The sequence below is a fragment of the Lutjanus erythropterus genome, chromosome 6 (genome assembly GCF_056507025.1).
Source record: "Lutjanus erythropterus isolate fLutEry1 chromosome 6, fLutEry1.hap2, whole genome shotgun sequence".
In the NCBI taxonomy this organism is placed as follows: Eukaryota; Metazoa; Chordata; class Actinopteri; order Lutjaniformes; family Lutjanidae; genus Lutjanus; species Lutjanus erythropterus.
This window is the reverse complement of record NC_139322.1, coordinates 26,687,521-26,714,619: the sequence shown is the minus strand read 5'-3', so window position 1 is coordinate 26,714,619 and position 27,099 is coordinate 26,687,521. Positions and strand designations below refer to the sequence as shown.

At 39.2% G+C, this 27,099-nt stretch overlaps 3 protein-coding genes across 3 annotated transcripts in view; 2 read left to right on the top strand and 1 right to left on the bottom strand.

Annotated features, from left to right (window-relative positions):
- Nucleotides 1-738: 738 nt before the first annotated feature.
- Nucleotides 739-9,472, top strand: ttc34 (tetratricopeptide repeat domain 34). The gene is made up of 7 exons (XM_084721434.1): nt 739-2,735; nt 4,106-4,328; nt 4,914-5,106; nt 5,520-5,686; nt 6,446-6,719; nt 6,905-7,119; nt 8,373-9,472. Exons 1-7 carry the CDS (start codon nt 1,027-1,029, stop codon nt 8,916-8,918), a joined length of 3,327 nt encoding a protein of 1,108 aa, XP_084577560.1. The 5' UTR covers nt 739-1,026; the 3' UTR covers nt 8,919-9,472.
- A 679-nt stretch (nt 9,473-10,151) lies between these two features.
- On the bottom strand, nt 10,152-21,191 carry alas2 (aminolevulinate, delta-, synthase 2). Its single transcript, XM_084721432.1, has 10 exons — nt 21,031-21,191; nt 18,218-18,566; nt 17,994-18,089; nt 17,644-17,866; nt 15,544-15,728; nt 15,222-15,401; nt 14,027-14,191; nt 12,064-12,332; nt 10,882-11,044; nt 10,152-10,524 (listed from the first exon to the last, which is right to left on the bottom strand). The coding sequence occupies exons 2-10, from the start codon at nt 18,543-18,545 to the stop codon at nt 10,361-10,363; spliced, it is 1,773 nt and encodes a 590-aa protein (XP_084577558.1). The 5' UTR covers nt 18,546-18,566; nt 21,031-21,191; the 3' UTR covers nt 10,152-10,360.
- Nucleotides 21,192-22,461: 1,270 nt separating this feature from the next.
- Nucleotides 22,462-27,099, top strand: part of LOC146325413 (N-terminal EF-hand calcium-binding protein 1-like) — a 29,849-nt gene continuing 25,211 nt past the window's right edge. The window contains exon 1 of the mRNA XM_084721431.1: nt 22,462-22,727. Within this exon, the coding sequence (XP_084577557.1) occupies nt 22,611-22,727 (117 nt within the window). The 5' untranslated portion in view covers nt 22,462-22,610. The remainder of the gene's footprint in view (nt 22,728-27,099) is intronic.

Genomic DNA, 27,099 nt, shown 5'->3' with positions numbered 1-27,099 from the left:
CCATACAGACTTTCAAACATGTTTGACTGAAAATAATTAAGTATTAAGTAGAGAGTTGTATAATTATTTCATAGTACAAAAGAAAAAAACAGAACACGAGTTCTACAATGGGCCAAATATCAGCAGTAAAAATAATATTGAAACAGATAAAAAGACAATTATGGCTGTGTTCCTTTTAGCTGCTTTGGTTTCAGGTTCCTGATATAGTGCATACCGACTCACTGTCATGACTGACTTGCATACTGGAATAGAAAAGCTATCAATAAAGGACCAGTGTATGTGTAGGACAGTGAATCATCAACTTTTTCTGTAATGCCCCCACTCAGAAGCAGAAAAAAGGTAGTGCCCCCCACCCCACAATTTCTAGCAATTGTGAACAATGATAGAGGAAGCTACTGGTAAAAAAAAAAAAAAAAAAAAGATTTAAATCGAATTATAATGAAATAAAGGCCGGCACAATAACATCACCAAACCCTTTTTTCTTTTTCTTTTTCTTTTTCTTTCTTTCTTTTTTTTTTTTTAATTTCCCTATATAGATTATATTCATTCAACTTTGTTTCACTACATATTTTTTGTTGGTGATCCACATCAATACCCCTGCAGTGGCTCTGTGCCCCACCAGGGGGGCTCACCCCACAGTTTGAGAAACACTGTAGTCTTTAGTGGCATATATGGGTGAGCTTGAAGGGAGGGTGACACACACACACTCACACACACACACATATATATGTGTGAAAACATATTTTTTAATATTGTGTTACATTTGTGACATATTTTGCAAATAACACACTGAACCTTTAATGTTATCAGTAACACCTGTGCTTTTCCAACCATAATAAATCAGACAGTTGTGAGAAATGCCTACTGTGAGACATTTTGATATAATGTTACTGAGGATTGACGACTCTGAAATTTAACCTAATGATTTGGAAAGCTAAAAGAATGTTTTCCCCATTTCCTATTTTTAACCACAAGGTGACATCACTGTGACCAGGTAAAGCGAAAGAAACAGCTTGCAGCTTGATCATGACTGCTGTGGTTCGACCTGGCATCACTGTTTCAGAGCTGTGTGAGGAAGGAGACAAGTTCCTTGAGGCTGGAGAGCTGGTGAGGGCTACCACTCTCTACATGTCTTCCTTCAGGACTCACGCCGCCTCCACTGTGTCCCACATGCGGAAACTGAAGTCAGGCCTGGGTGGAGTGATCTCTACTCTAGAAGCTTGGCTCGACAGTCATGGTGACAGCCAACCTGCTGAAGGGCTTAATAAAGGTCTTGCAGCCGTATTTCTGTCCACACTCTGCCCCAACAATCTGTCGGCCACCATTTTCAAAATGGAGTCCCTTCTTCAGAGTGGCGGGCATGGCTGCGAGGAGATTTTCGCTCGCTGCACTGCTCTGCTGGATGAGAAGCGAAACCCTCGTCCTCAAGGTGGAACTGGCATGGTGTTGGTGATCACTCGTGCCCTGGCCTGCTTGTTCTCAGAGCCTCACAGTACCAAAGGGCTTAAGCTTTACCTCAAAGCTTACCAGAGCAACAAACAAGAAATCGTCACACTGGTTACAAGCAGACAAGCTCAGCACCTACCCAAAATAGTGAGGGCCTTTACAGACCAAGTACTTCAAATACATCCCTCTCTAATGTTTGATAGCAAGTGTCCAGTGACAACAAAAGAGATCGAAAAGCTAGATGAAGATGCTGCTTCCACAATTATTGAGTTTTTGTTGGCTGTCTCACCTGGTAATAGAGAGGTTCAGGAACTTCAAGCAGCATATTTGTTTTTGACAGGCAGATTTGGGGATAGCACAGACATCTACACCACTCTCCTGCATCATGGCCAGAAAACATCAGAGAGTACTAAAGACAAGTCATTCCAAGATACTCCTGAGAGGAGAGCTGGACTCCTAACCAGTCGGGCAGCGGCCTGCTTCTCAGCAGGTGGACGGACTGCAGAGGCGTGTAGAGATCTGGGGGATGCGTTTGAGATCCATCCTGCCACCGCCCGAATTTATTTCCAGAAGCTATTTACAGATTACGGCACAGGAATGGCTGCTCGAAACCATCTCCGTCAGCAGGCAGAGAGGGGCCTTTCTGGTTACAGAGAGAGTGTCCTCACCCGTCCAGACCTGCGCTCCACCGAAGGAGTTGAACTCTTGGACCCTGTCATCACTCAGTTACGGACTCTGTGCCATTTAGAGCCTGGCGGCGGAGGCAGAGAGCTGCGGGTACGACTGGCCGACTGTCTTCTCCTCAGAGGGGAACACAAAGAGGCCCTCTCTATCTGCAGCCAGCTCGCTGCAGCCCAGGGTCAACAGAGCTATCAAAACACTGTGCAGGTTCTACGTGGATATGCCCGACTTCTCTCTGATGACCACAAGGGGGCGTCAGAAGACTTCCAGGCTGTGATTGAACACAGTGCCCCCCACCCATCCAGCTGTGTGCGGGCGTTGTGTGGCAGGGGGCTCCTGCGCATGATGGGTGGCTTAAACTACCTCACAGCTCTGGACTATGTGACAGCCAGCAGGCTGCAGCCTCAAGAGACAGCGCTCACCGTCCGCTGCTTGGTGCCGTGGAACTACCGTGGGCTGCTGTTTACTGTTTTACTGGAGCAGGGACGAGTCATGCTGGAGGGGACCGGAGAGCACGAGTCCAAGTCCTGTTCCAGTGGAGACTCCCAACAGCCCCAGGAAGGGGATCAGCCACAGGCCCCGTCAAAAAGAGATGACCACAGATCAGGGTATGAAGTTTGTCTCACACACAGTTTACACAATAGAAAATGGAATCTGGAAATTCTTATTTTAGGACAGCAGTTAATACTGCAATACATATGGCTGGACTGGGATAATTTTATTTCTTTTGCTGTCCACAGATTTTTATAAAATGAAAGAACTAAATGTACATTTTGAAAGAGGTAAAGTCTGCACACAAGAGCAATGACAAGTGTGTAGGGGAGATTAGAAAGGAAAAAAAGTAAATTTGGTTTGTTAGAATAAATCAGTATTGCAGGGTCAGTCATTCAAGATCTCCACAAAAAATCTGTCGGTAAGGTCTTTACATGTTTGACCCACTTGGTCTAGAATTTAAGTCTGTGCAAAGGAAATAGTTGGTAGGTCATTGTCCTCTGGTTCTGGTGGCTCAAACATGTCTGTACAAGTCCAGTAAAGCTGCTAGATGGAGTGTTCATGTTTCAGGTTGTAGGGGTGTTTGACACTGAGACACACACAGTGGACACTCCCCCAGTGTTTTAGAGCAGAGAAAGCTGCTCATTTAATTATTATTATTATTATTATTATTATTATTATTACATTATGATATCTATCTATCTATCTATCTATCTATCTATCTATCTATCTATCTATCTATCTATATGTATATATTATATAATTATTATTATTTAATTATTTTGAAACTTAGTTTGCATATATATTTGGCAAACTTTAAATGAACACATTTTTTAAAGACCTAGTGAAAAAGTAATAATTTCATTTACCATATCTTTCCACTTGTTAAGTGTAGAGGGGTTCAGGAAGTAACCACTTCCTCATGAGAGCTTTATCACAAGCAGATACCTAAATACCACATCCTGTGTTCATCAAAATAGAATCTCAACATTTCCTAAAAATTCAGAAGAAAATTGCAAGGGCACGTCGTTGTCAAGTATGCTTTTAGTGCTTTGTGAAACCGTGCCAAGAAAAGTCTTACAACAGGGCATTCCCAAAATATATGTCAGTGATTGGCTCCCTGCCTCTAACATTTGTCCTCCCCTCCAGCAAAATGTGCTTTCTCCTTCAACGTAATAAAGAAACAAATAAAAAATTTCCACTCAAACTCTCACCACATGTGAGAGTTGATGCATTTCCACTGGAATTTACACACATTCAGCCAGTTCTCATTTGATATTAGAGGATTACCTTCTCTCTCCCATTTTTCTTTAATGTATTCTGTGGTGTGTTTTTTGTCACAATGTCTTATAGCACCCTTAAGTTCACCTCAATACAACTACAAATTTCAATTTATGAGCTCTGTTCTAATCAATGTCCACATTTATGTTTTCTTAGTTAAATGCATTTTCTTGCTGGTTGCACTTTTCTCGGCTCTCTATATTAGGACTCCTGCTGGTGTCCAGTCCTTGGCTGTGCTGCTGATGGAGCTCCAGCCCGGCGCTGATGGGTCTCAGATCTTGGCAGCGGATGCCTTGTACCGGCTCGGTCGGGTGGAGGAGGCTTACCGGTTACTACTTTCCGTTGGGCCCAGCAGTCCTCGGGCACCCATCCTGGCTCGCCTCGCCTTGCTGCAGCTGCACAGAGGATTTCTTTATGACACCAATCAGGTTTGCAGGTTTGGGGTAGTGGGTCCAAATGTTCCTAATTAGGAATACTATAATTTCATTATTATTTATTCTTAAAACTGGGTTTATGATTCATGCCATGTGAACATACAGTATTTCAATCATTGACCATGATTGAAAACAGTCTAGGGAGAGTTGAAAAAAAACAGTAGATTTCTCAATAGAGATAGGGTGAGAATGCTACTCTCATTCACCCAGATTGTGCTCTGGACACAACTTAAGAGTGCCTACATTTAATAAATAAGGAACCACAAGGAGTCATTTACACTCCCTCTAATTAGATTTCTTTATCTGTATATGAGATGAAGTACCTTGTCAAACTTTACATTAGCAAATCAGTTAAGCTAATCAATACTTGTCTTATCACACCAACTACAGACACATAGTGCTGACCAGCAGACATGAAATCAGTGGCATTATGCAGTCTCACTCTTCATTAATGAATTTGAATTTTCTATGTCTATGTTAGTTACAGATACCCTACAGCGCTGTGCCTGTGAATTTCCTTTGATTTAGATATCAAACACATAGAAATAAAGATTTTATATCTGTCCATTTTACCCACAGCTGCTGAAGAAGCTCATTCAGTGTGGCGATACAAGCTGCTTGCGCCCCCTGTTGGCAGTGGCGCAGCAGAAGGATCGGGGGTTGCTGCAGGCACACTGTCACGCTGCTGCAAGACGCATCCTGGAGGCCACACGAGAGGAGAGCGCTGTCAGGGAGGCTGTGGCATATCTCTCCATCGCTATCATGGCCTCTGGTGATTAGAGTCTGATTGATGAAATATTGATGTTTGTCACCGATCTGACTCTGATTGTTGACTTAGTTAATAGTGGGTAATTCTTTGATGTAGATAGTGGAAACAATTAGAGGGATAGATGGAGGGTTGACACACAACAGGAGCTTTGTTTCTCTGTGTTTGATTGGCTTCAGTTCAGCAGAGTTTTGTCTTTTGAAACACTGAACACAAAGCAGGCAGATTGGCTCTGTATTATTTAACTACAGGACAGCCAGCCTGAGCACAAACCTGTGAATATGAAGCCATTTCAACACAAATCATACAAATCATACATGCTATTTAACTGTTTGGACCAATGCTTGTTAAGCCAATAAAGTGGAAAATGATAATGCTGTGAATATTGTGAAACCAATCAAATAATTGTGTTTTTCAAGGTGGTGAGGCAGCAGACTCTCTGCTAGAGAGAGCGAGGTGTTATGCCCTCCTGGGCCAACGAAAGACAGCCATCTTTGATTTCAGTGCCATTCTGAAGGAGCACCCAAAACACGTTCAGGCCCTCTGTGGACGAGGCTTCACCTATCTCATGCTCAACCAGCAACAGGTATTCATACTTTAAGCCACTGTTTGCAGGGGGTTCCAAGGCCGTCTTGGTTTTAAGGGGTGTAAGAAAACTATAAAAATATATAGTGAACTTATATTTTAGCATTTCATTCATTCCTGTGAAGGAAATTGTATGAAATTGTTATTTTTAAAATTAAGATGATTATTTAACGGGCCACTGTGTAGAATTTAGTTACATCAGCGAACTTGCAGATTGAGAACACCTCAAATCTGTCAAAAAATAACCCTAGAATCTGCTCAATTCCTGGATGACTGTGGGTTCTCTGGGAAAGTAGAAAAAATGGGGAAAAAACTACTGTACTACTGCTGTATCTGTCTGTGTGATCTCTTTTGAAAACTAGTGTAATAACTAGTATATTACCAACACAGTGCATAAAAATACATATGTTAAAATAGAATGTGTCAAAATAGAAAACCAAACTAAACAGAACTCAGATGTTGGGATGTGTCCTCTTGACAAAAAAGAAGGTAAGAAAAAATAAAGGATAAAACAAATTACAGGAATTTGCACTAAACAAATTATGGTTGTACAGATGTAATGTACACAATCCAAGTTTCCCATCCTTTCAAAAACTTGTGGTCCAAAAGAAAAAGTGCTTCCTTCCATCCTAAATATATCATAAATAATGTGAATCCCATCATCAACTGTAGGTATTTCTAGTTTTAGCCACTTTGTAGTACTGACTCTTCTGTGTATGTTCACTTTAAATGTGATGTTCAAACTATTTTTTGTCCTCAGGAATGCACTCAAGATATCCTGGCAGCACTTCAGATTAACAGTGACATCGTCACTAAAGACATCCTGTCACTCAAGGACAAGGCGAGGAAGCTGGTCTGTGATTGGCTGCATCAGTTCTGCCGAACCAAACTGTCAGGCATCCTGGCCGCTGACACTGTCCCCCGCCATGAGGAGCAGCTCAGAGAGGCTTTTATAATTGGTGGAGCTCTGATGAGGACAGACTGCAGAGACCCCAGATGGCATCTCCTCTATGTGGACACACTCTTAGCCAAAGGTGAAATGGGAACTTTGCCAAATGTTGCTGCTGGAGTTCTCAGTGGGATCCTTGGTGTTACTGGTCTGGTTGGGAGATTATAGTTTGGGCTGTGTGGTCTTTCCTCTTTGATAAATGCAAGAATTGAACGGGGCCTCTTGTTTACAGTAATCCTTACTCCTGCTGTTACGGTCCATCTGCTTCAGGTGAAGTGAAGGCAGCAGCTGCTCATCTGTGCCAGGTGTTTGGTCAGGAGCCAAGAGATGCTGTGGCCCAGGCACGGCTGGGTGTGGTGGAGGCCTGGCAGCAGAACTACCGCAGCGCGGCTCGCAGGCTCAGCAAACTGACCGAGAAAGATTCATCCAGTCTGGAGTTCTTGCTGGCCCTGATCCCATTCAATCAGCAAAAACGCGTGGCACAGGTAAGCCTACGTGCAGGAATCCTTGATTCAGTATACAGCGAAGAAAATTGTTTGTCCTGGCTGTGCCTGCATTTTTCATTCTACCATCATCAGCAAAATAGTTTTATCATTTATTGCAGACATTTCCATGATGGGACTCAAATGTCCCCGCAACAAATACAGAGAGATATACTCAAGTGTTGCCATAAAAAAAAAAAAAAAAAAAAAAAGTTCTACCATGTTTGCATTTTACACCACTTTGTAACTCTGGTGTTGTTTACACATGTACTTACTTACCTACTTACTTACTTACTTACTTACCTACCGGAATTGAATCATTGCATCGTCTCCTTAGCTCCTCTAGGATTCTGTAAAGCCACTGGTATCTTTCCTCACGATCATTTCTTATTTCGCCTGCATGCAATTTAGATTTAATCTCTTCTGTCTGATGTTTTTACATGGTATCATTCTTATTCACTTCACTTTTTAACACAGTACTGACTAAAATAGAACAAAGAACAAAAATAGACACAACAAAATTGAAGATAGCATGTCTGTCAATTTAGGAGGTTATATCACAATGGATATTTCATATACTTGAAATGGACAGTAAGGTCAGAAAAGATGGAAATATAGGAATTATGTATGATGGTAGAGAACAATAGGGATGGATGATGTGGATTTCTTTTTCAGCTGATACTGATAACAGATAATTACCTACTTCTCATGGTCAATACAGACCAATAAGTTCAAATTTTTGTATTTTAAAAAGAATTCATATATCTTTTAATTTATATACACACTTGAAGATAAGAAAGACTCAGATGTAGTGACCAAAGAATGATGATTTAATATTCCAGCTCTGACTGAACCAAATCTAAGTGACATCAGTATTACAATTACAACAAAGAACGGTTCTGACTCTTCAAATGTTGATTTTTTTTTTTTTTTTTTAGTAAAGTACATTGAATACATTCACAAATTTGGCTTTTATGAAGCCAAAGGATATTTCACTTCACCTGGAGCAGATGGACCATAACAGCAGGAGTAAGGATTAAGCCATTTTAAATTAAATTCTTTGACAAATCTGTCAAATCCGATATTATTATAGCTGATATGTATCCTTAGAAAACACTAAACAATTTTGTAATACATACAAGACAGTGCAACAGCATCTTTCACAAATCAAGCTAAAGGATTGTGAATAAAAAGCAATATGCATTTATGAATGAACATATGAACATAGTAATATCTCATCATCTGTGTTTTAACAGGCAGCAGCACAGGAGGCCAGCAGTGTGTCCTCAGGAGGACAGTGGGATCAGGCCGTCTCACTCCTGACTGTGGCAGTACAGGCAGTGGGCAATCACAGACTCCAGTATCTCCGCCAGCGGGCTGCCTGCCTCGCTCAGCTGGGCTTACACGAGCGGGCCACAGCTGACCTGGACAGAGTTATTGAGAGACATGGTGGGTCAGACTCCAGCTGCTCAGATGACCCTCAGGTCTACGTGGAGGACCTGTGTCGGCGAGGCCGCAGCCTGGTGCTCTGTTCCAGAGAAGGAGCCGCTCTGGAGGACTTCACTCGGGCCTTGGAGCTCCACAGGAACCGGGCCCTCCAGTGTATGGAGGCTGGTCTGGGGAGGCTGCGTCTAGCTGAGTGCTTCCTGCGGGGGGCGCTGCAGCACTACGGAGAACAGCAGCTCACTAAAGCTTGGACGTTGATTGAATGTGGCCTCGTTGTGGACGATGAGAATGCAGAGCTCCGCAGACTGAGGGCGAGGGTCAAACGAGAAGTGGCCAGCCCCTGCAATGTCAACTAGTGCTCAGAGTTGGTGCTAGAGCTCCAGCTGAGGTTTCATAATGTAGCTATGTCAGTGCCTGTACCTTAAAGGGATAGTTCTGATTATTTGAAGTGGGCTTGTTTGAGATACTCACTGATAGTCAGTATATTACCTACTTTAAATTGTGTTCAAAGCTAAGTAATGAACAGCTGTGGATAGGGGCAGCAACAAAATGTATTTTAGCCATGTAAAAACAAGGCCTACCTAAAAAAGTAATATTACATTAAGTTTTTGCTATATTTATAATATTTTCACTGGTTAACTTTGCCATCAGACAGCCTTTTCTGATGGGAAACTGCCATTATATAAGCCATATATCATTCTCTCCATACCAACCAAATCCCATAGGCAAAATCAGCAATTTTATCTCACAGAACACAGGAGTTGCTGGTCTACTACTGCCTCGATCTGCTACTTTATTTTTGTTATTATGTGTTTTAAACGGTTAGGATTCATTGAAGTCACAGAATAACACAAATTACCTAAGAAACTGAGGAAGTGGTAGACCAGCAGCTCCCATGTTCTGCAAGGTAAAATCCTGATTTTGCCTGTGGAGTTTGTTTGGCTTGAAGAGAGCGACAGCAGTTTCCTGTCAAAAAGAGCTGACGGCAAGGTAAAACAGTGAAAATATTCTAAATATAGTGTACACTTGCTGACCTCATCCACAGCAGTATATTACTTAGCTTCTGTGCTGGTGTCCCTCTCTGCTTCTTCAAAGTGGGGGCGTACCAGCCGCCATGTATTGTAGGTGATAAATGTACTGATGAGTATGTCATAGAACCCCACTTCAGATAACCTGAATGATCCCTTTAAAATGTTGTATTGTGGAGGAATGATCTAACTGAGAAGGATTTCAATTTCTATTTAACTTTGTAGGATTACACCAGTTTTTGTTAATCATATTCAGTATCTTTATAATTACAGCAAAGCAGTGTATTGAAGCAAGATTATGTGAAGGTTGACATTTTCAACACCGCAATTTTATTTAATGCTGTAGTATCCCTTATTTCTGAACCAATTAACTTGGGTAGTTTATACATTTAATGACAAAAGATCAGTAATTAAATTATTGTGTAAACTGACACGAAACATGATGGTAATGATGATTATATGGTATGAAAGATATCACGCAACATGAAATTAAATAGCATAGTTTAATTCAAACCATCACACCTAGATAAGAGATTTAAGAAAGTGCCCAGTGTGCAGGTCTTATGCTTTAAAAATGGAGGACGCATAACTTTATTTAATCATATTCATAACAGCAAACACATTTTAGTAAGCATAAATGCAGGGAAAACAGAAATAAATATTGGAGTAGTTTAATATACTTCTCAGTGGATCTGAAGTTGGACATTATAATTTAAACATGTTGAATATAGCATTAAATTCGTACATATACTGTATGTGTAACTTTGGTATTATGCAGACACAGTGATGTATTGTGGTTCCATGTTGCCAAAGTAGGATTTCTCCCACTCACTCATGAGGTCAAAGTGCAGCCGACGGTCACAGAAGTTGCAGGATGCCGTGACCTGGCTGCTGAGCAGAAGTCCTGCCTCCTGCCACACCTCCACCAGTTTATCTGTCAATGAAACAGAAATGTATAAGATTGAACGATTAAATGCCAATATTTATTCTTATTTATTTCTCTGTCAAAAAATGTCATCTATGGTAATTTTTTATCAAGCAGACACCATGATGGAATTTTAAACTAAGGGACAACAATTTAAAGCTCTCTGCAGATTACTGTCATTTTTACTGCAGTGCAGTCTACTGTATGGTGACAGGTGGGAGCTAAGATACTCATATGGTTATAAAGCAAAGAGCCTCACTAAGGACAAACATAAATCACTTGTACCAGCCGTTGTCCCCACTTAAGTTGATTGGACGATCTCTGCAACAACTCTGACCTAATTTCAAGAAGGGTCCCCACACTCACCCACAAAGTACTCCATCATGGCGGGGTTGTGATGAGGAGAAGGAGCCAGACGCAGCAGCTCCTCACCACGAGGCACTGTGGGGTAGTTGATGGCCTGGACGTAGATGTTGTGTCTCTCCAGCAGGATGTCACACACCTTGGTGTTAAGCTCAGCGTTGCCCACCTAGATAATGGATTGTGAAGTGTTTGTATCAGCCATTCAGTGGATGCTGCTATTCAACACAATCAGGTCGTACAAGGAGGAATCAGCGGCGTTACTGGTGTTCACTTGATCTCTGGAGTAAAGATATATGCTACTGGAATTATTTTAGAGTTGTTCTGTTTATTTTAGTGATGTTAAAAATGATACTGGTGATATTTAAAAAAGTAGTTTCAAATCAGTTAATTAAATTAGAATTTGAATTATGCATAAAATTATGAGGTATTCATAGTTGAATTTTAAAAAGGAATCACAAAATACACAAAAAGATTTATATGTTAAAGAAGCCCTGAGAGGCGGGTGAGAAAAACAAAATCTGGTGAGCCATTCTCTAAGTCTGATCTAAACTGTTTTCTCTCCTGAGTTTGTGGCTTAAGGAAAGGTTAAAAAAGGAGGTGCTGTCAGGATAATCTTTCTGATTTCCTTGATTTATTTTCATCTGTGAAACAGGTGTGGGGAAGAAAAGTTTTGCCAGCTGAAATGTATTTTTCACAGCAATCATTTTTCTAAATTACTTTTTTATGATCTGTGAAAACAGGTGAATTTTGTTTTTGTTGTTGTTGCTGTAGTAGTTTTTTGATTGTTGAGTGAACTCATTGAAGTGAAAATGAATAATGGTTAATAATTTCTATTCAACTGCAACCATTTAATTTTCAAGCACCCAAATAATGACAAATAATGTTAACAGATTGCTGTATACAATTTTGGGTGGTTTCTAAAACTCAGATTCAAGTTTATCTAAAGGAGAAAAGTAAGTTACCTCAACAAAAGATTATAGGTTGGCAAAGGTTTTGTTTAATTTATTTTAAAACTTAACTAAACTTAACTTAAGAGTTTGAGTTTGATTCAAAACTCAAAAAATCTAGCGAAAGCAGTGAAAGCACAGTTTTATTATTATTTTTATGATTATTTCTATATTCAGATGATGAGTTGGTGAGTAGAGATATTGTGGTGGAGACAGCAGCACCGCTACACTTTCCTACCTGTATAGGGATGATGTGGCTGGGACAGTTGACCACAGGCAGGCCCTTGTCCATAAGCAGCTGTCTCATGTGCTTTACGTTCCTCTGATGGGCCCGGCGGAGCGCCTGGCCCTCGGGGCTCTTCAGGACCCGGACAGACTCCAGGGCTCCAGACAGGACCATCGGAGGCAGAGCAGTGGTGAAGATGAAGCCGGCTGCGAAGGAGCGCACTGTGTCCACCAGGGCGGCGCTGCTGGCGATGTAGCCTCCAACACAGCCAAAAGCTTTGCCTGGAGCGGCGACAGATAACAGAGAGGACATGTGAGGTGAGGAGACTAATCAGTGATGACAAGTACATTTACTCAAGTACAAAAGTAACATACTTACCTTGAGTACATCTACCTTATGGAACTGTATTTTTTTTTTTAAATAACATTTTAGAGGCAACAAATTCATCCATTAATTTGGAGTGGTGGAAAAAGTACTCACATAATTTACTCAAGCAAAAGTAGTAATACCTTAGTGTAGAAATACTCTATTAAGTAAAAGTTCTGCATTCAAAACTTTACTCAAGCACATTGTAGAAGTACAAAAGCTATTAGCATCAAAATATACTTAAAGTACCAAAAGTATAAGTACTCATTATGCAGAATGGCCCATTTCATAATAATGTATATTATATTATTGACTTACTGATAGATAAACATAAGTATTACTTCCATGTAGCTTAATATATAATAATATAATACCTTATTTGTTGAAAATATTTTCTGTTAATAATTTGAATGTGTAAAGTAACTTGTAACTAAATGTATTTATTTTTGTATAAAAAAAATTATTTATTTTGTACACTACTTGAATACATTACTTTCCAGTATTGTTTATTAAACTGCTAAAGTTACCTATAAGCTAAGTATTTTATATATAAAAAATATTTCATGAGCACATAAAATATTAATTTTTATTAATTATAACCCAACAGTATGAAAAATTGCCATAATACAATCAGCACACAGTTGTAAAACAGCCATTATGCATAATGAATACTTAAACCTTTGATATATATGTAGATTGTTGTAATTTTGAATGATTGTCATTGTAAATTTTTACATAATGGTATTGCTACTTTTACTAAAATAAAGAAACTGATAAATAATTTCTCACAATAATAATAAATGACATATTCTGCCATCTTAGTGTCTTATAAATAGATGAAATTAGGATATTTTCCTATTTGAAATGAGATAAAATGATTAATAGTCTTCTAAAAAATAAAATGTTTAATTGTTTGATTAATTCAAATTCAAATTGTAGCGTATGTCATGTGATGCTGTGGTTGTTGAGATAGCTGAGCTGAGACAAACTTTTTTTGATACCACATCATGGGCTGTGTAGTAATAGATTACATGCAATCAGGATTACATAATCAGATTGTAAGTAACTTTAATCATGTACTGTGCTTTGTGTGTTTATATATTAGTATTAATTTGTCATTTCAGTCCGAGTTTGTTTCTTTATTTTTTGCAGACTGCCTTGCCTTGGCAACAGCTTTATAAAGTCAAGTGTCGTAATCTAGGATTAGTTTACACTTGACGTATGCTTGACAATGATTTCTACCCATAAAACCCTGCATGAAGCTACACACAGCACGGACTCCATGATGACGATGCTGTTATCAGCGTGACCAGAGAGGGAGTAGAGCTGGCACCCAGCTGATAAAACTTCTGCTTCCTCCGATGAGAGCTCACTCCTCTCCTGCCCTCAGTTAACCACCACCGCAGCAGTATCATGCTGGTTGAGAGCTATTGCTGGCGTGTTGGCAGTATAACAGTGTCTGTTAGTGCAAGTGGCTGTAAATGGGAGCTTTGCCAAGAAGAGAGGCAATTAATCTATGGCAGTTTGAAGCCGTTTGCCTTGCCCCTTTTAGTGTCATCTTTCATAGCAAATTATACCGAGACAAGAGGGGAATTTATTCTACACTCACCTAAGGTCCCAGAAACAATGTCAATCTTGTGCATAACGTTGTCCCTCTCTCCCACTCCAGCTCCATGAGCTCCATAAAGGCCCACAGCGTGAACCTCATCAACAAATGTCAGAGCTCCATAACGGTGAGATATGTCACACAGCTCTTCCAGAGGACATATGCCACCTGAAAGCCCACAGAGAATAAGATGTTATAATTAGAGCAGTGCAATATACGGAAGGTGAACAACAGGAAATAATCTTTGCTGCAAATGTCATCAGTATGTAAGATCTATACACTGTATGTGTTATATGTTTAAACTGCATGTGTAGAGTTATTTATACTATTTGTAAATCTACTACATCTATAAACCGTAGAACATAATACATCAAAACAACCTTCTGGTGTAGGTGGTTTAAAAGAAAAATCTCCCTGGATATGATCACAGTCATCCATTCTGTCTACTCCAGCTGGTGTTTTATAGAGCTGTCAGCGGTGTAATATCACACAGAGAAATAGAGCTGAAGGAGAAAACTACTTCCTCCCCTGTGAGACAGTGATAAATGACAGATAATGCAGAGAGGATAATTGTAGATTATAGAAATATAAATGGTCGGAATCTGCATTTCTCTTTATTGGCTATCAATTATGAACTGTGCTGATGATGACTGATGGACCTAAATCTACTACAAGTGTTAAATTGAGTATTTAACTGTTGTTAAGTCTCATTAATGATGCATGACCTACATAAGCAAATGAGACCACCCACAAGAACATTGGCTATTTCTGTATAGTTAGCTATAACCGTACTTAGCTGTACTTGCTTTATCAGAAAACAGTTGGAATTCTTGAGATTTCTGTGGCTCACATGTCAATTTTAGATTCCTATTTTGGTTTGAAGCATTTAATTATTAAAATTATAAATATGTGCTGGAGATTTCTTAACCACACAGCCACCTGTGTGTAGTAAACTAAGATAATTCCATCCTTAAAAAGACATATGTTTATAGATTTTTATCACTTCTTTTTCAAACTACTGCACACACACAGTATTACTCAGATCAGTCTGAGTAACTAAATATCAAGGATTCCATCTAATCTTGTTCTACATATCTTTTGATATATACACCTGTATTTAGGTCAAGGTTAAAGGAGAGTTACCCTTCACCATAATAATCTCCTTTATTACTGCAAATTAACATCTCATTGTACTCACCGTCCATTGAGTGCACGGTCTCAAATGCCACTATTTTGGGTGTCTTGGGGTCAGAGCGTTGCAGCAGCTCCTCCAGGTGTCGGCTGTCATTGTGGCGGAAGATGAAGCGCTTGGCTCCACTGTTCCTGATGCCTTGAATCATCGATGCGTGGTTCCCTGCATCAGAGTAGATCTCGCACCCTGTAGGCGACAGTAAACGCACCATGAAACCCTCTAAACAGCATCAACCCTGAGATACTAATCACATTTTCTTCAATGTGGTATAATCACCAAGCATCCAGAGGGTTATCACATAGCTCTATTAATATGAGGGGGTGTTTACCTGGAAGCATCTTAGCCAAAGTGAAGAGGGTGGAGTCGTTTGCCACGAAGCAGGAGGAGAAGACCAGAGCTGCGTCCTTCTGGTGCAGCTGGGCCAGCTCCTTCTCCAGAGACACGTGGAAGTTACTAGTGCCTGAGATGTTCCTGGTCCCACCTGCTCCTGCGCCGTGTTTATCGAGGGCATCGCTGAGAACAAACAGAACAAAAAGTTTAAATTATCATGTAATCCATGCCATGAAAGGTCATTACCCAGCTCTGTCTTAGCTGTGTCAGCAATCGTACTTTGAACAGCCATATTAAATCTGTCATACATTCATGCTTCATTCAGTTCAAGAAAAAAATTAAATTATGCCATTTCTATCCATCAGAAATGTTGGCACAGTCTCTCATGCTTCTATTTCTTCACTGCTAGATCATTTCAAATCTCTTTTCTCCTTTTTCAGTAAAGAATCTCCCAACTACAGGTCCAAAATGCAGCCGCCAGGAGGACTTTAATAGGTACCAGGAAACAGGAGCACATTACACCCATCTTGTCATCTATGCACTGCTTGCCTATAAATTTTAGAGTTGGTTTTAAAATTTTACTCATCATTTTTAAAGCTCCAAGCTGCATTTCTGACCCCCCAGTGTGCCATCATTGGCCCTGGGATCCTCTCATGTTGATCTCTTAATGGTTCCCAAATCTAAACTAAAAACCAAGGGTGACAAAGCATTTGCCATCAGGGCCCTCTGACTCTGGAACAACCTTTGAGTGGACATCAGGATGTCTACGTGTGTTTCCTCATTTAAGTCTCTACTTAAAACACACTTTTATAGGCTAACCTTCCTGTGATCCTGTGATAGACTGACTGTGGAAAAACTGGGACATATTGTTGAAAAGCAGGCTGTTCATCATCTGTTTTGTAAAATTGAGGGTTCATTAACTGAATGTTTTCAGAACACACTTCTTTACACTCACAAAAAGGGAAAACTTGGAGGCATTTTTATATATAGGATATTATGCAATGGTTTTATTTAAGATCAAACTGAGCCGTAAGTGACCCATGAAAATATAAATGGTGGAATTGTTGGATTCTGCCTCAGGTTTGCTTTTTGACAGAGCTGTGAGATAAAGTTAAAGTTACAAAAATCAGGACTTGATTAACTTGACTTTAAATTGACTTGACAGCAGGTATAATTTTGCAGGAATACAAAAATCAATCAGACAGTGACAGACAGGTTGTTGAACCCAATACACCTTGACAAATTCATTATTAGGCCCACACAATACAAAGACTTTGTCTCCAGTGTGTAAAAAATATATTATTGACACAGCTCTGACAGGAAAATACAGTGTCAGGCACCTGATCACCAAATCACTCAAAACTTTCCTGTGTAATGAGGGGCAGATTTAATCATTCTGTGGCTGAAGGCAAACACAAACACGGGGCCCTCCAAATCCCTTGTTCCTCCTTTTTAATCCTTAAATAAATAAAACATAAGAATAAATTTTATTTATGGTGGAGTGTGGAGGATGAATTGAGGAGTTTCACAGCCTGAGGGAAGAATCTGTTGCTAAGTCTTGCAGGATACTTCTGTATCTCTTGCCAGACAGCCAGAGGTTGAGCAGGCTGTGGCTGAGGTCGGTATTGTCCTTCAGTGTCCTCCTGCTTCCTCTGTTTTTTAGCACTGCTGGGTTAGCTTAGTCCTGTTCTCTCTGTCCCCTGTCTGTGTCAGGTCTACCTTCTCTCTGACTGCCTTCTGCAGCACCTGAGTGCAATTACCACTCAGGGAGGAGGAGGGTAGGTGCTGAGAAGTTTCTTTTTCCCTCAAGAAGGTTTTGCCCTGACATGTTTTAGATTGCTGGGTTTTGTTGTTTTAGTTTGGGCTGGAGAACGTGGGTCGTTCAGCTATTTGTCTTTTGTTTGATTTAGGTAAGTTTTCTCTTCTTTGGTAGGTTTGAGGGAAGCACTGGGGTCAACAGTCTATTAGTGACTGGTATTAGTATCGATATCTTGTTTCTAACAACTTTGAGAACTGAGATTTAACTTAAACTCTGCTCAACTGGCTTGAAACTTACTGTGGACCTGCTTCAGAAGCCTTACAGACATTATCATTTTACCTGATGGCACCGAGGACCCGCGGGTGCCGACTCATCCCCAGATAATCATTGCTGCACCAGACGGACACCTGGGAGCCCTCCCGCCCAGAGATGGAGTAATCCTCGGCAAAAGGGAAGACCTCAGCGCTCCTGTTCACGGTCTTGAAGACTCTGTACGTGTGGTCCTTCTTTTTTTCAGCAATCTTCTCCATGAAGAAGTTGTCGTAGTCGAAGCTGGGGCCAACTGCAGGAGTGAAAGTTTAGACTTTAAAGTATTGAACTGATAAATAAAGAATACAGACACGTGTATACTAGACTGCATCATATTAAAGATGTAGTATTAGTTGCTTTCTGCTCCTTTTAAAACCTACTCATGCTGTCTTTGAGGAGGTGGGTGACAGTGTCGGTCTGAGGTGCTGTTGGGAGGATTGAATCCTTTAAACCCTTCAGCAGAGAAGTCATCAGACCTGTGAAGGAGGAGTGCACATCTGTCAGTGTGATATGTCTATTTTTGTCCTCTCCTTGACGTTTTGCTTCTATTGAAGTTAATCTGGTGTCACTGCAGCATCACTGCAGCTGGTTCATCCCTCCTTACCTTCTTTGACGTCCTCCTGTACTTCAGGGCTGGCTCTGACCATCCCAATCTGAGAGGAGACAAAAGGGCAGGTCTTTGACACAGACACGGCCACCTGAGCAGCCGTTTGAGCAAATTTCCTTTGCTCCACCATGGGAAGTTGGTTAGTCTTCAGTTTGATGGGTGAAATGTTCAGCTTGGCGTCCAGAGAGGCCGGAGCACTCGCACTGATCTGGCGAACGATGATGGGGCATCTGTCGGCCAGAGACATCAGGGTGGCCCCTGTTCTCCTCAAAGCTGTCTTAGGGACAGACTTGAGGAACGGGCAGTGATGAAGGAAGGCAGCCATCGTACTGCTGCTGTTCTTAGTCTGAGTTAAGAGAGAAGACAGGAGTTTTATTCCAGTCAGATGATGTAAGAGAAATTAGTTTAAATTGTTCAGAAAGCCTTCACAGATGAACTACACCATAAACCCCAGTTCATCCATAACACAAAATAAAGTGTAGTGTCCGAACAAATCTCAAAATGACATTAAAACTTTGTTTACTTAACACAAACACTCATCCCTTGTACACTATAAAAAGTAGTTGTGAAAACTCAGAACTTCAAGACAATTGTTTGCACCAAATTAAATGAAATTAAAAAAAAAGTTTCTCTTATAATCTTATATATATAAAAATATCTGTTAACCCAATAAACCTATAATCTTTGTTGGAATTATTTACTTTTTATCTTAAAAAACCTACATCTTTGAGTTTTAGAGACAAAAAAATGTATATCAAAAACTGAGCAAATACTAAAGTAAATAATGGTTATTATGTGCCCAAATAATGACAAATCAGATTCACAGCTCACTTTGACTCAAAGATTCAAGTTTTTTAAAGAAGAAAAGTAAAGTATCTCAACAAAAGATTATAGGTTGGCAAAACTTGGTTTATTTCAAAACATAAGAGTTTGAGATTGACTTAAAACTCAAAAATTTTGTGAAGATTTTTTTTACAGTGTGGCACTGACAGTTTTTTTATTTTAAGTCAAGAAGTTTTGATTTTTGAGTTCATTTTAATAAAATGTGTAAGTCCCATATAGCCTAATTACTTCCCAGACTTCCCAGCATGCATTGTGTGGGAGTTACATGTGTGTCAAGTTTTGACTTTGAGCTGAAATAAAAACAGCACTTCATACTTGAAGGTTATAAAAATATGTATTCAAAGTGAGAAAAAAAAACTAAAAGAAAATCAAAGTTGTTTGTAATTAGTTTTCAAGTTCAGTCAACTCAACTCAGTTTTTTTTTTTATTTTTTTTATAAAACTCAAAAAAGACCTAAAACTAATTCAACCTACAGTTCAGTTCACTTAACTTTCATTTTCAAGTTGCACCGACTCAAAAATTATTTACTTTGCACATCAAAATTTTTGTGTGTAATTTGTTTACAATAAACTTTTAAGATGAGTGAGCAAATTGACATTTATAGTGTAGGAAATATTTTTTTTCTATAAAACATCCAAGCCTCACTCATCATGTGCATTACGTGAAGATTATGAACTTCATTCCAGTCAGGATGTTTAAGGTGAATTGTTACTTTCCTGAAAACCTGAAAAAAAAATCCTGAAAAAAAACAGAATATCATCCATTTCAGGTGACTGAATGTAAAATGAGGATGACTGAAGTTGTCACGGAGTTTCACGAAACTAAAATCCCATTATAGTTCATAAAGTTAAACATGTTCAGAGGGTCTAGATGTGTGTGTAGTGGTTGAGTTTCACTCCAGAGAGCAGTCGGTGCCTCCTCTTGGGTGCGGCAGGTTGCTGCTTCTTATCATCACCCTGCAGGCGCTCGAGTGCCCTGACAGACGTCATCAGCTGATTACTGCAGAATCTATCAAATAATCCTCTATAAAACACAGCAGGGAAGCTAATTCTTTTGATAAATAATTATTATTTCAGAGGATAATCAGAAGAAAAAAACAAAGGAGTCAGAATAACTAACCACAAAGTAATAATTATTTCCCTGCTGTTAAAAGTTTCAGACTTAGAGGGAAAAAAAAATAGATGTTGTATATAAGACTCTGACACTGAATATTCCACCAAATGATGACAAAACAATAACTGATCCAAATTTGAATCAGCAGATGAGCACCTCTGTGTAGTTTAGTTTACAAACAGAGACCGGCTGTATATTTTCCCTCACAACAATCTCCTGTGGTCAGCAGATAAGGCAATTCTTGGGATCTGCGGCTTTCTCTTGTGGTCAGATGTTATCTTTGTGTTGGCCCGTCAAACAACAGGGTCTTTTAAACAATACAAGTAGGTCAAAACTTTATTTTGTCTTAGTAAAGTTTTTATTGTAGTTAAATACATTTAACTCTTGATCAAAAGAAAAAAAACACATATCCTTTAGTTAGCTAGAGACTCATGTTTCTTCTCATTGACCGTCAACAAATACCAGATAAAATTCAGGGATAAAACTATGTATGCATAAATAAATATTCATTCATATTGTCTGTTCTCCACCACATGAATGATAAAATAAAGCCTAAATCAATATAACATTTTTATTCTATCTCTCTTACTACATGTGTAGCTTCTAACAATAAATATTATTTTATATCAGTGTATATAACAATAAAAATGCTGTGAATAATAGTTATATAATGATTACCACCATTATTACTACTAAAAATCAAATAATAATATTAATGCTGACAAGATAAACAACAACAATAGTACTACTACTACTACAATCAGAGTGCAAAAGTAACTTTTTTGTCCACCAACTGAATAGCTGCGACTACATCTAATAATAATGATAAAAGTTAAAACTGTCAGGTAGCTCACCTGTTGACCTGCACTGAGGACGAACTTCAGAACAGCAAATAGACAGAGTGTCAGAAAGTGTCAACAGTTATTGGTCAGATGTTGAGGAGTATTATGCAATCAGCTCAGCTCCCACCCCTCACAGAGGTCATATGAGTCTCAGCTTTTGGGGGGGCCACCCAGTGAAGTGTGTGTGTGTGTGTGTGTGTGTGTGTGCGTGTGTGCGTGTGTGCGTGTGTGTGTGTGTGTGTGTGTGAGAGAGAGAGAGAGAGAGAGAGAGTGTATGTGTACATGGGAGGTGAAAAAGATGCTGATAGGGCTCCACTGAAGTTTCATGTTAAATGATTTAATGGTTTCACTTTGCTGTCAAAACATAATGTATATATTAATAATTCTCATCATTCTTAGTTATTGTGATATTAGAAGATTAAAATACCGCGAGACAATAATGGCACAGAAAACTAATATTTGTAATACTCTATAAATATTAAAGTGGTATATAGGTAGTAAAAGTGGTAATTTATCTAGAATTTAGAAGCAAAATATAAACAACATTTTTTATTTTTATTTTACTGAGTTTTTATTTACTGCTTATTGGGGGGTTAAAGTGTTACCAGCCCTGTGACAACTTAGACATGCCAAGTCCATATTTGGAAAATAATATGAATATTACAGTGATAATGATACCTTTGTTATAAATATCTACAGTATATGATAAAGATCACTACTATAATAAAATAGTTTATGTTTAATGATTATTAAACTTAGAATGATTACACTTGTGTCATATATAGACGTTAAGTCCCTAATACCTATATTATAAATGTCACAAATAGAGGTTTGATTTCAGGATACAATAGATATAATATGCCAATGAATAAACTACAGAAACACATGACCTCACTTTTAAAGAGATAGTTTACTGTCCATTTGAGGAATCATGACCTGGTTACTACAGATAATCCTCAGACCTTGTGAGCAGTTTCACGTAGGAACTACTTTCTTTGTAGTAGAAAGAAAATAGTTCCTCCATTTTTTTTTTTTTTTTTGGGTGGGGTGTTGGGTGGGGGGCGGCAAACTGAGTGTAATCTACTCCCATTATCATCTAAATAGCTCTACAGGCCAGAGGAAAAATATGTATTTTTGATTTTGGGGTGAACTGTTCCTTTCAGTTGATATGGGGTTATAATTGGAATATTGAATCTATACAGACTATAGTGCAAGTACTAAAATATCTCTGTCTCCTGTTTATCTTCTCTTTGTTCAGCCTGTCCACTGTTAAACTCCCTGCCTGTCAGCCAGCCTGTAATTAACTGTTTATCTAACAGAGTGTCTTTTCTCCAGCAGATGGTGCATTCCTCCTCAGGCTTTTATGAATCGCTGCTGCTGCTCGTGTAGAGGCGGAGTTTTCTCCTGCTGTCGTCGACGTGCAGGCGGTGGGCAGCAGGCTGACAAGAGTCCACCTCCATCCTCGACATCATCATCATCATCATCATCATCCCGTATCCACCCTGACAAGGACAACCGCTCCCCAGAACAAACTACACACAGGCACGGGATCTTTGTATTTTCTGCAAGAAATCGCATCGAAAGCGGCGAAGATGCTGGCGTGTACAGAGATGATAACCATGTGTCTTCAGTCTGCGAAGCACGAACACTTCAGAAAGCAGCAGGAGCTTGACCACAACCAAAATCAAGGCATCTCTCTCGTCCAGGATGTAAGTACACTGTTTTTTTTTTTCTCTTATGACCATTAACTGTGGTGATCTAGCTTTAAATTCACCCTACTGTCATTTCTCATTAATTCATCTTTTTTTTGTACATATTTTTGGTTAATTATATGCATGATTGTATCCATATTTCTACATGCTTTTCTCACATCCACCTCTTTGAGGGTGGTCTTCCAGTGCAAAGACACGATATGACTACCACTGTCCTTCATTCTGCTCTTTATGAATGGCTCACATTGATTGAATACTTGTCAGCTTCCCATTCACATGTGCTTGATGCTCTATTATGTAAGAAAGGTGAGCTCGTGTCCATTAGTGCGTGAATAACAAAGGAGATGTCACAACACAGTCATACTGTGATTCATCTGACCTTTTTAACCTGCAGAGCATTACAGTGCAGTTATTTGTAATGAGGCTGTTTCCCGTTTTTTCCTATGATAATGAGGGTCATGACATTGATTGTACATTAAGATGAAACATGCATGGTGTCTGTATAAAACATGATATGATGTACATTTTTAATGAGCAGTCTTCCCTGCACACAGCTCCAAACAGAAGCATAAAAATAGGAAGATTTTAAATTGTGAATGATTTAAGAATAGAACAGAGTAGAATAGATATAATAGAATAGAAAACCTTGACTGCCGTTGTACAGAGTGCAACAAAATTAGGACTGCTACTCCTGATCAAGGCACATATACAATAAAAAAAATATACAAATATATCAAAAATATACAGGGATAACAACCACAGTAAACAAACATCCACAGCTAAGTAGTGTGGGTAAAAAACTTGAATAATAAGTAGACTAAGTAGAAAAACAAGCAAGTAGAATACTAGAATAAAACTGGTATCTTGAATACTAAAGATAAATAAATAAATAAATAAATAAATACAATGCAGTTTGCATGAGAATGTGTGTATTATTGCACAAGAATAGTTGCAGTAATATAAATAAAATTATTGTGCAGAAATAGATGTAATATAGCAATTATATGGATGTATATGCACAAGGCAGAGGGTTGGATTTATAGGCACAGATATATTTTCCTCCTCAGTTGCCTACTTCTTCCTCTTTTTACTACAGTGTGAAAAACATTGCAGGTGATCCTTCCACATAAAAGACGTCAATGCTATACACATGCAGTAGATTTTAAAACTGCTGCTTTATGCTTGGAGCCTTTATGGCCCTTTTGCCTTTTTGCCACCAGCTAATACAAGCAGCATCATTTCCCAGCCATAGACTTCCTGACAGCTGGCTGTAGATAAAGATTCTCCAGTTTCCTCGAGGCAGATTATTGGCCAGTGAGGGGAACATTAGACTGCAGCAAGCACACATTTGTTTTAAATGCAGTTAGCATCCATTTTCTCCATGCAGCTCAATCTTGTACAGCCTCCAAACTGGCTTTTTTTTTTTCACAGAACAGTGGCTAATGCTTGGTCATTTATTCTTTAATAGCTTCATAAATACAGAACGTGATCACTGGAAGGCAACTTATCGAACAAACTACACTGATTTCTTCCTGTTTTCTTCCTCTAATTGCATAACAACTAATTCATGCTGGTACTCACACTCATATATGCAGCATTTTACAGAAAACTGAACCTCATTTTTTTGCTTTTCTTCTTCTACACCAGTGGTTCTCAAATAGAGGTCTGGGGACCCCAGGGGTTCATAGCACTCTGCCTGGGGGTCCATGAAAAGTTTTCAGATTGATTCATTTAAATCATAATCTATATATATAAAAAAGTAGTTCAACAAATAATATGAACATTTTTGCAGTCTCCTTCTGCACACCTACAGATGCAGTATGTCTCTGCAATCATGTCATTGTGATGTTTCATTTGTGACACTGAAATGACACAAAACCACAACATTACAGATACAGTGTTACCATTAGTTATATTGCTGCTACATTGTTGAAATGTTATAATGCTTGGTGATCAGTTTGCAACATCTGTTCTACGTCCTCTACGTGATGTTTCCTGTACTTTACATAATGATGTTGCTGCAACTGTGAGAATTTACTAGGTATCCCTAAATACACAGTATATAGCTGCAACATTTAGATTGTGAGGTTCATTCATTTGTGATGTAGCAATGTTCCTGCAACATTAAACTTAAAACATTACATTGCAACAATGTGACTGCAACAACCCTGTCTTAGTAGGTATGTTTCATGCAACATCTGGGCGATATAAATTGATGTTGTCACAACATCTCTAAATAGTAGTGGAAATGTTGAATCAACACACAGGTGACATTTAAAATAATATTCCGTTGAGGACACTGTAGTTTCCATGTTGTAGGCTGCCACAACATCACATGTTGCAGAAATTATGTCACAACTATGCTCCTGCAAGGACTTTGCCCTAGTATGGACTGCCTTTCTTGGCACGTGGCTACATTTTTTGCTGCATTACCACCACAAAATTCTGATTTATGAAATGAAGAGAAATGTAACAATTGTCACCCATTGTATGTGGAGACCGGTTCTCTCTAATACACAGGACATACATAATGGGGTCTTCTGTGGAGCTATGCATTGGCAAGAATCTGACGATATGATATGTGTCACAACACAGAGGTTATGGAAATAGGTTTAGGAAATGTTTAATAGCGTAATGAACACACAACACTGCTGTGTAGCAGTCGGGGATTTGAACACAACACAAAATGAACCACTGCAACAAATCAAATCAAATCAACATCATGACGATACGATACGATGTTTTTGAAAATCGATACAGTATCATGAAACATCATATCTTGATACTCAAATGTCATGAAAAATCAACATCTTGTAAGGAGTCCTTGGCTGAGACAAACCTGAGAACATCTGCTCTACACAGACTCATTATACCTCACTTAGGAAGCTTTGTGGTTTTCTGTCTGCGTCCCTCTAAAAAAGGCTGTTAGTCTATTTATATAATTAGACAGGTTGAAGGGCTCATTGTTTGATTTAAAAGGTGTGAAGGCTGTTAGCTTTTACATCACCGAGAAGTGTTTTGCAGCTCTTTTTGAGATCATAATTTGCTTTAGAGGCTGATGTCAGGCTGCTGTAGATGTTCAGAAGGCATCAGTCGATCCTGCTCCTCGTGTTCAGGAGGACTCAGTGGGACATATTAACATGCCCCGGGGACTGACTGAGAGAGAAATTACAGCAGAGCAGCATCCGTGTAGCTACAGTAATACTGCTTTTAGAGGATCTTCATTCGCTTTGTGGGTTGACAGCATAACATCGACTCCACCAACCTCCCACTTCATAGCACAAAGGAAGAACAAAGGCCAGTAAATCTCCAGTTTCTCCAGAGCTGATGTTTATTGCTCTCAATTTGTTTCCCGGATTTTATGGAGCAGCTCCCTGTTGGTTTACTCTGACATGGCTTAGGACAGGATGCTTACATCAGCACTTCTTATTGTACTTTAGGGAGATTTGACAGTGATGGCACAGCCTCCAGGTTTCATATCATCAGAGATGATTAAAGGGCTGTACCAGTTGTTTTGCGTGGTGTAGTCCATTCACTACAAATCCTTTATGCTTGACATGACAACTTACCTTTCGTCTGTGTGACTGATACATCAGCTGATGTCGATATTTTAGCTCATCGCAGATATTCACATTGAAGGTCGGCCAAGAAGTAAGACAACACTGCAGTGCTGAATTATATTTCGAAAAGGTGTTTTGGTTGGAGGTCAGTCTGTTGACAGAAATAAAGGCTTCAAAAGCCTTCCTGTTCCTGGCTTGAAGAGTACAAATCAGAGATGCATGGTATTGGACTTTTTTCTGATATCCATTAGGCATTAGGATATTTTCCATTTCATTTTGGCCAATCGCTGATGCAGATATCAATATATGCACATATTTTTTCCACCTATTGGAGAGAAAATCAATTCTCTCCTTTAGTAGAAGTACAGTAATCTTATTGTTATGGCCCCACTGGCAGATGCAGATGCACAGAAAATACAATGTTTTTCAAAATGTACACATTCACAGGGCAAAATAAGAAAACTACTGCTGACAGTTTGTTTTTCTGCTCCTGCCTGTGTCTCCTCACAAATTCATTGAAATGATCAGAATGACCACTCATAAAGGTCCAGTATGTGAGATTTACCTGCATTTATTGGCAGAATATGTCAGTAATGGACTATAATATTTACAAGTATGTTTTTATTAGTTACATAGTAAGAATAGTTATGTCTTTGTTACCTTAGAATGAGCCGTTTAATATCTACAGACGGCACAGGTCCTCTTTCATGAAGGCCGCCATGTTGCACTGCCATGTTTCTATGGTAGCCCAGAACGGACAAACCAAACACTAGCCCCAGATATAGACTTACGTTTGGTGTCCACTGTAG